Source organism: Grammomys surdaster, unplaced genomic scaffold (genome assembly GCF_004785775.1).
Source record: "Grammomys surdaster isolate TR1022 unplaced genomic scaffold, NIH_TR_1.0 233, whole genome shotgun sequence".
In the NCBI taxonomy this organism is placed as follows: Eukaryota; Metazoa; Chordata; class Mammalia; order Rodentia; family Muridae; genus Grammomys; species Grammomys surdaster.
In genome coordinates, this window is record NW_021604678.1 from 3,808,612 (window position 1) to 3,817,226 (window position 8,615).

An 8,615-nucleotide genomic window follows, 5' to 3' on the forward strand; every position below is an offset into this window, starting at 1 on the left:
GAGGGCAGGGGAGAGCCAGTTCAGTGACAGAGGGCAGGGGAGAGTCACAGAGGGCAGGGGAGAGCTAGTTGATAAGGTGTTGGCCCTGCAAGCGTGAGTGCCTGGTTCAGTCCTCAGAGCCCACACAGAAAGCCCAGGCATGCTTGCGTATCTTACAATCCCAGTGCTAAGACAGGAGGTCCAGCCTGGCCTCCTTGGCAAGCTTCAGGGAAGTGAGACTTGCCTTAAAAATAAGACAGAGAGTGCCTGAGGAGTAACACTGGAGGTGTGTCCTCTCATCTCATGCATGTGCACACAAGTGTGAGCACCTGTACATACATAGGCACTGGCATCTGTGTGCACACACACACACCACAAGAAAATCGGTGTTTGCAAACTTCCTGTCCACGAGTCTTTAAGTGGCATTTAAAATGAAAACTGATGATTAAACAGAAAGTTGTAGATCTTAAGAAATAATACAAAAGAAGAGAAAATAGCACTACCACCTGTTCCTACATATATTCTTAACTACTTACTTAATTTCTATTTATGTGGTTGTGTCTGAGTGTCTGCCGTGTGTCTGTGGTGCCTGAGGAGACCAGCAAAGGGCATCTGGCCCGCTGGAGCAGGAGTTATAGGCAGTTGTAAGCTGTTGTGGGTGCTGAGAACTGAGTGTCCTCTGAGGGAGCCACCTCTGAAGCCCTGTTCCTACTGCTCATAACACATGAAAGCATCCAGCTTCCTTTGGAATCTATACTACCCAACTCAAAAGTAGCTTTTCCACGATGCTAAGTCCTATTTCTATTCGAAGGAAAAAGAGAGGAAGGGGAAGGAAGAAGCTGAGTGGTTCAGCTGAAGCCTGTCTGTGGTATCCTAGAAAGCTGAGGTCTCTGTGGAGCTGCCCTGTGTTAAAACATTTTCTAGAATTTCAGACTAAAAAGTGTATATTAACTGACTGTTTCCTTTTAACTCCAGGTTGAATTAAAAGAATTCCTGAAAGTAAATGACACAATCTATGCAGTAGATGGCCAGGCTGCAGGCGGCATGACCTTTTCACGGCTCCTGAATTATAAGGTGCGATGGAAACCCCTCAGTCCAGGCTGCCATCCCTAGGTGTGCTGGGGCACTGCAGCAGACTCCAGGGGGTTTGTATTTGGGGGAAAGTCTGAGGGGAGGAGTGCCTGATCTGTCATGGACAACAAGCTGCTGACTGAATACAGCTACTTACCTCTTTGTTTTGTTTGCAGTACTAGAGATCAAGCCAGGACCTATATACAAGGCACACACCACTGAGCTACACCATACAAGGCACACACCACTGAGCTACACCATACATGGCACACACCACTGAGCTACACCTAGTCCCTAGTTCAGTTTTAGCGTCAGATTATACTGGATTCTTTCCTCTGCCATATCTTTGTAAAGTCTGGTGTTTTATAGCTTCTGGGTACAGTACTGTATAAAAACTGTTAGAACAGGATTGTGTGCAATCCCACTCTAAAGTTAGGAAGACAGTACCACATTGTACACACATCCTGCTAGTGACCTTTTGTTAGTAAGGAAGTGCTTCTTACTCAAATGGCTACTGAATTTGGAGGAAGTACTTATTAGGTTGTTTGCACTGACTAATGAGCCAGCTCCTGAACCATGAAAGTCTGGAGACATATCCTGTAGATACGTCATTCATCCAGCAACAACAAGAGCATAGTGCATAGTCTGTAACTGACACGTTACTGTATAGAAGTGTTCATATCTGCATGCTAATGGCTTCCAGTCAGCATCAAGGATATTTAAAAGGAAAGCGGTTTTATCCCAGCTTTAGGATTACATGAAGTGTATTCTAAATCCACATGTTGGTTTTCAGTCAGTAACAGGAACAGAGGAGATTTAAATGACTGCCCTTCCATTGCACATCCTCCCGGCAGTGTTCCAAACTGTCATAATTGACGGTAGTTGTTTCACTTGTGACAATGTTAGGAAATATGGTTCTGAACAGGACAGGATGTCGTTCCTTACGCGGTCCTTTCACTGTTGGTAACCGCAATCCTCCTCTCTCTTTGGCTTGTTGTTCTGCTCGGACAGAGGTGGGCATAAAATAGCTACTGATAACTAGGGCTGCTTTCATTTTCTTGATTCTTAGTCATTTAATCCTCTTTTTGGACTAAATGTGCCCCCAAACCAAATCTCTAATGAATAAGCTATGAAGAAAATTGATCATTTGAGGTTCAGTACAGCTGCCGCCGTCTCTGGTTTTAGTAATGGATAACGGCAGCGTTTAAAACTGGTGACGGTTTACGTGTCGTTCAAGTCACGCTTCCCTGGTTGCATTGCGTGGCTCTTTGTTTTGCAGTACTCTGATGCCCTGAAGAAAATGGATCCCGACCACTTGGTAGCATTGGTGACAGAAGTTATTCCTAACTACTCCTGCCTGGTTTTTTGTCCCAGTAAGAAGAACTGTGAAAATGTAGCAGAAATGTTGTGCAAATTTTTAAGCAAGTATGTTCATCTTTTTTAAAAACTCATTTCTATTATAGACTGAATAATACATTCTGTTTGTTGACTGACTATTATCTTCTTAACAGAGCATCATATTGTTTTATAGGTTCTGAAGGAACTGACTTTGAAAAAAGCTTAACTGAAATTCACACTAAAGTAGAGAATTGTAGAGTTGCAAGAGAGTGACCACCACAGAAGCTTAGGTCTGACGCTTTGGCTGAGCAGTGACCCAGGGTTCAGTTGCATCTTAGACCAGTCAGCATGCCTGGGAGTGGGCCGGGCAGGCTGCAGACAGCAAGGCAGGGTAACCACTGTCTTAGCTCTGAGGCCGGCCATGGCTGCAGCTGAGCCTTCTCTTTAACACTTCCCGTTTTCTTTCTTTGTCGGGGCATTAGACAGAATTTGAGAGTTGAGCTCTTTGGATATGAACTCTACTATGTCCACTAGGAAAGGGTCTGTGCTGATAATTTTCTGTTTTCTGTGCCTATTTGTTGTATGTGGGTTTTTATTTGTTTGTTTGTTTTGGTTTTTTTTCGAGATAGAGTTTCTCTGTGTAGCCCTGGCTGTCCTGGAACTCACTCTGTAGACCAGGCTAGCCTTGAACTTTCAAACTCAGAAATCCGCCTGCCTCTGCCTCCCAAGTGCTGGGATTAAAGGCGTGCGCCACCACCGCCCGGGCTGTATGTGGGTTTTTAAGTTTTTACACCCTTGTTTGGCCCCTTACCCAAGGCTTTCAGTAGTCATAGACTACCAATGGGAGTTTTTAATCTGGTGGTTCTCCGCCCTCCCTCCCAATCCTGCTGGCATAGAATGGTCTAAATTAGGATTAAATTTACTGCCTGGTAGAATGATAACAATCTCTAGAGAACCATCTCGGAGTTGAATTTCAATGATTGGCCTCTGTACAGACATGTCTACACCCAGTACACAGATACAGGCACATGCATGGTCATACAAAATACACACAAAGAACATTTTGTGTACTTATACTGATAAAAGTAATATATAACATAACATTAACATGAAGTATTAAAGAACAATGGTAAGCACTTCCCAACTATAACTCAAGGGCTCATAGTTCTTCCTTTTAAAGATGTATATATTGCATGTGTATGGGTGCTTTGCATACACACACATGCACCATATGCATGCCTGGTGCCTTCAGAGGTCACAAAAAGACATTGGATCCCCTGAAACTGGAGTTATAGATTGTTGTGAGATGCCAGGGGAGTGCTGGGAACTGAGCCCCCATCCTCTGGAAAAGCAGTCAGTGTTCTTAACTGCTGAGCCATTACTCCAGTCCCAGGCTGATGTGTCCAATGGATCTTTTTTCCTAGGGATTATTTAAACCACAGAGAGAAAGAAAAGTGCGAAGTGATTAAAAACTTGAGGAATGTCGGCCATGGTAAAGTGTGTCCTGTCCTGAAACGCACTATCCCTTTCGGTGTTGCCTATCACCACAGTGGTTTAACTTGTGATGAGCGGAAGCTTCTGGAAGAGGCCTACGCCACAGGTGTGCTATGTCTCTTCACCTGCACGTCCACCCTGGCAGCCGGGGTCAATCTGCCCGCACGGAGGTAAGCTCTCCTCTGCCGAGTTGATTGGTTTCTTTCTTTAACATTTTAATGAAAACCACATTTCCTGTCATTAGATCCCTTTTGTACCCTCTTTCTTCTGTGTTTGGTTGTCTGTGTCTTCAGCTTATGGGACTGGGTCCAACTGGACAGAGTCCTGGAATTAGAGGCATGGCTCCTGGGGTGTCAGGATCTGCTCTACTTCTGGGAAGGTTTGACAGACCTAAGTTGTTCACGTAATAGATTGCCTTGAGACATTAGCGAACTGATTTGGAAAGCCGATCTGGGATGGAGTTCAGTGTCTAGAACCTTGCTTGACTTGTGTCCAGTTCACAGGGGCTGATTAAAGCCATCTGAGAGTGCAATCCTGTTTGTTTGTTTCTTTTTGTTTGAGACAGGGTTTCTCTGTGTAGCACTGGCTGTTCTGGAACTTAAGAGAGTCCTCCGCCTCCGCCTCCGCCTCCGCCTCCGCCCCCGCCCCGCCCCCGCCCCGCCCCGCCTCCGCCCCGCCCCGCCCCGCCTCCGCGGTGCTGAGATTCAAGGCCTGCATCACTGACACCTGAAATGAATAGAATGGCTTTGTTTTAGTTAGGTTTTCATTGCTGTGAAGAGACACCATAACCAAGGGAACTGTTATAAAGGAAAACATTTAATTGCGGCTGGCTTACAGCTTCAGAGGTTCAGTCCATTATCATCATGCTGGGAGCATGGCAGCATGCAGGCAGGATCTATATCTAGAGCCTAGAGCGGAAGGCAGCCAGGAGGAGACTCTCTTCTGCACTGGGCGGAGCTTGAGCTCTATGAGACCTCAAAGCCCGCCCCCACAGTGATGGACCTCCTCCAACATGGCCACAACCTCCTAATCGTGCCACTCCCCATGGGCCCGAGCATATCCAACCACCACAAACTCTATACGGGCAGACCCTCCGTCACCTTTTCAGATATTACCAAACAGTGGGAAACTATAATTGACTTCTCTTTATAACTCATTACTTGGGGGGGGGGGCGATTCTAGTAAATAATTTATTTTCATAAAACGTTTATGAACATTAAACAATGTTTTTCTGCTAGGTATACAGTCTTGCGTCTCGGTGTCAGTCATTAATTATGGTGTCCCCCCCATATTCATGGATATATCTATTTACAGACAGGGTCACACTATGTAGCCCTGGCTGGTCGGAACTGTGTAGACCTGCCTTAAACAGAAGTCCACCTGCACCTGCCTCCAGCTGCTGGCTTGAAGCCTGCACCTCCATTCCTATCACAGAACCAGCTTTGGGCCTGTGTGGGCCTGTAGTTCTCTTCTCTCCAAAGCTCTTTTTTTGTTTTTTGTTTTAATATTCATAGCGTCACATAGAGGAGTGTGCAAGTCACAGTGTGATTGTGGAGGTCGGAGGTGAACTTCGGGATTCAGGAGTCTGTTGGTTTTCTCTGTCCACCTTGAGGGTCCTGGGGATAGAAGTTAGGTTGTCAGCCTTGGCGGCCAGTGCCTTTGCCCATGAGGTAGCTCCTCCAGCAGCTTTCCACTTTCCTTTGTAACCTTCCATTTTCTTCGTGGTGAATAATGGCGTTTATCATGACTGGTGTTTATTATGATTCTTCCCACATGGCCGTCTCCCACACCTGGCACCTAACTGCTTAATATGCATTTATTTAGTCAGTTCTTGCGATTTATGATCAATATTTTCTGCAATTGAAATCTATAAAGTAATTAATTAACTTTCCCAGCACTCAGGAGGCAGAGACAAGCAGATCTCTGAGATCAAGGCCAGCCTAGTCTACAGAGTAAGTTCCAGGACATCCAGGGCTACACAGTGAAACATTGTCTCAAAAGAATCTAAATAAACAAACAAATAAATAGCTTGTTGAATGTCACATCAAATAAATGAGTTTCCAAGCCAAACTGGAGCCCACACAGCCCAGTCATATAGTCCCTGCAATCCCAGTTTACTTGTCCCTTGTTAGAGCGTGGCTCATGGTCAGAGGCTCCATCTTGAGCTCTATGGTTTCTCTGTCTTAGAGCTGTTGCTGGTCATTTCTGTATCCCATCCTTCCATCAGCTTCATTCTCTTCTCTTGTGACTTGGGCTAGCCTGGGGTAAAGACATGTGGTTACAACTATCAACTCTTTTCTTCTCCAATTTTACTTTCCATATGAAATTCAAGTTTTTAGTGGACTGGAGGACAGTACAGTGCAGACTACTTGCCTAACACCTAGAAAGTCCTAGGTTCAAGCCCCAGTACCACTACCCACCAAATCCATTTTCTTTTAAAGAGGCAGAAGTAGGAGATTAGTGAAGTAGGATGGGGTAAAAGGACGTGGGATGAATACAATGGCAACAGTACACGTGGGATGTAGGGACAGCATGCGGGTGGGATGTGCATGTGAGATGTCCGGGCAGCGCGCCGGTGGGATGTGCGTGTTCCGGATGTCAGGACAGCGCACGGGTGGGGTATCGGGACAGAAAAAGCTACCTTTTTACTCTTATGTTAGTTGTTTATTGTTGTTTAAATTTTAAATGCATTTTAAATTTTCAAGAATTCTGGGCTGGAAAGATGGCTCAGTGGTTAAGAGCACTGGCTGTTCATTATACTTCTTGTAGAAGTATGCTTGACAACAGTGGATATGATTCCCTCTGGAGTTTACTGTATGTGTTGTACGTTGTCACTTTTCTCTGTTGTCTTACTTTTCCTTCATTTTGTTTTCTTCAACTTTCAGCAACCTACATAGTCCGTTGATATTTATAAATGAAGGAGTTGATAATGTAGACAAATGATAGATTCTTCAAGTCTCGTTCTTTCTTTCTTTCTTTCTTTTTTTTTTTTTGGTTTTTCGAGACAGGATTTCTCTGTGTAGCCCTGGCTGTCCTGGAACTCCCTCTGTAGACCAGGCTGGCCTTGAACTCAGAAATCCGCCTGCCTCTGCCTCCCAAGTGCTGTCAATTCTCTTTCAAGAGGAAAGCTGACTACAGATTTGTTTATACCCGAGCAAGATTGAAATTGATGTTTTGTACACTAAAGCCAGTTGAAATCTGCAGTGCCTTATAGTTAAAGATAGTATCAGTTCATAAATGAGTAGCATGCGGCAGCATATGGTGGTACGAGGCCAAATCTTTCAGTTCCGGGGTATAAAACCACGGTGCTTTGGAGAGCACTGCTGTGCACTGCTCACAGGCCTCTCAGCTGCACAGAGAGGCATTTACTCACTTGCTGTTTAAGGTAAGCCACCACTGGACTTCAGCGAATTTCTTCATAAGAAAGGAAGATAAGGATATTGCTGAGCATTTTGTGAGAATTACAGGTAATATATGTAAGCACCTAGGACATCAAAGACCCAGTGTAAGTGCAATTTTACTTAAAGTTAACATGTCATTATGCTTAATAAAATGGATAAAATGGAAATGGGTTTAAAAAGTAGTTGCTGATGTAAAGGATCACTTTTAATTTATACCTTCCACAGAGTCATCTTAAGAGCTCCCTACGTGGCTAATTCGTTCTTAAAGAGGAATCAGTACAAGCAGATGATTGGCAGGGCTGGCCGTGCGGGGATAGACACTGCTGGGGAGAGCATCCTTCTGCTGCAAGAGAAAGACAAGCAGCAGGTAAGGCCCGGCTGGACCACACTCACATGAGACCATCGCTTAAAAACTAACTGCCAGTGTTCCTTACACGACATAACTGCCTGTGTTCCTTACACGACATAACTGCCTGTGTTCCTTACACGACATAACTGCCTGTGTTCCTTACACGACACATCCTCCTGCTGAGTAAGACTTAGAAAGACTAGTTCAAATACGTTTATATTTTAGACATTGTTCTATATCAGTGTCATAGAACATTCGTTAATTCTTGCTACTTTAGGTTTTTGTGATTTGGTTTTGTTTTGGCTTTGGAGGAGTTTGAGGCTTCCAGAGATTTTACAAAGTATGAGGCCTTTTATGTGGAACACTGTTTAGATTTAGTAACAGCACAAACATGATACTGCTTTAACTTTTATAGGTCCTGGAACTAATAAACGGACCACTGGAGAGCTGCTACAGCCATCTTGTTGAGGAGCTCACCAAGGGTATCCAGAGTTTGTTTCTCTCCTTAATTGGTCTGAAGGTATTTTTTAAATATCTTCTTAAATATGATGAGTATTACCTGAGATAATAGAGATTTTTAGAAATTCAGGTAAATTATAAAATGAAAAAAAATGGTACTTCTAGTGTAATATGAAAAAGAACAATCTGTGACATTAAAAAAAATCTAAATCTGGGAACTGGAGAGTTTGCTCAGCAAATAAGAGTACACTGGCTGCTCTTCTTGAGGACCTGGATCCAGTTCCCAGCACCCGTGTGTCAGCTCACAGCTCTACTTCCAGGAGATCCAACACCCTTACAGACACACATGCAGGCAAAATACCAATGTACTTAAAATAAAAATAAATTATGTTTTCAAAAGACTCTGAACCTGGGTCTTTATAGTTCTTCAGTAAAGGAAATGTAAGAAATCTCCCCGACGTTACTTTCCACAGTACTGTGGAAGCCATGAGACAGTACCGTGGAAGCCATGAGACAGTACCGTG

General features: G+C 44.2%; 1 protein-coding gene across 11 annotated transcripts in view; it reads left to right on the forward strand.

Annotated features, from left to right (window-relative positions):
- The window catches only part of Helq (helicase, POLQ like), a 39,193-nt gene that overhangs the window by 12,721 nt on the left and 17,857 nt on the right, over window positions 1–8,615 (forward strand). For 9 of the 11 annotated variants that reach the window (XR_003712215.1, XR_003712216.1, XM_028773670.1 and 6 more), the window contains 5 exons: window positions 955–1,053; window positions 2,330–2,475; window positions 3,813–4,052; window positions 7,509–7,650; window positions 8,048–8,152. Coding sequence is in view for 9 of the 11 variants with exons in the window: in XM_028773670.1 (XP_028629503.1) it covers window positions 955–1,053; window positions 2,330–2,475; window positions 3,813–4,052; window positions 7,509–7,650; window positions 8,048–8,152 (732 nt within the window). In the remaining 2 variants the exon portion in view is untranslated. Of the gene's footprint in view, window positions 1–954; window positions 1,054–2,329; window positions 2,476–3,812; window positions 4,053–7,508; window positions 7,651–8,047; window positions 8,153–8,615 lie in introns of those variants that run through there. The other 2 variants (XM_028773673.1, XM_028773678.1) reach the window with 2 other exon arrangements.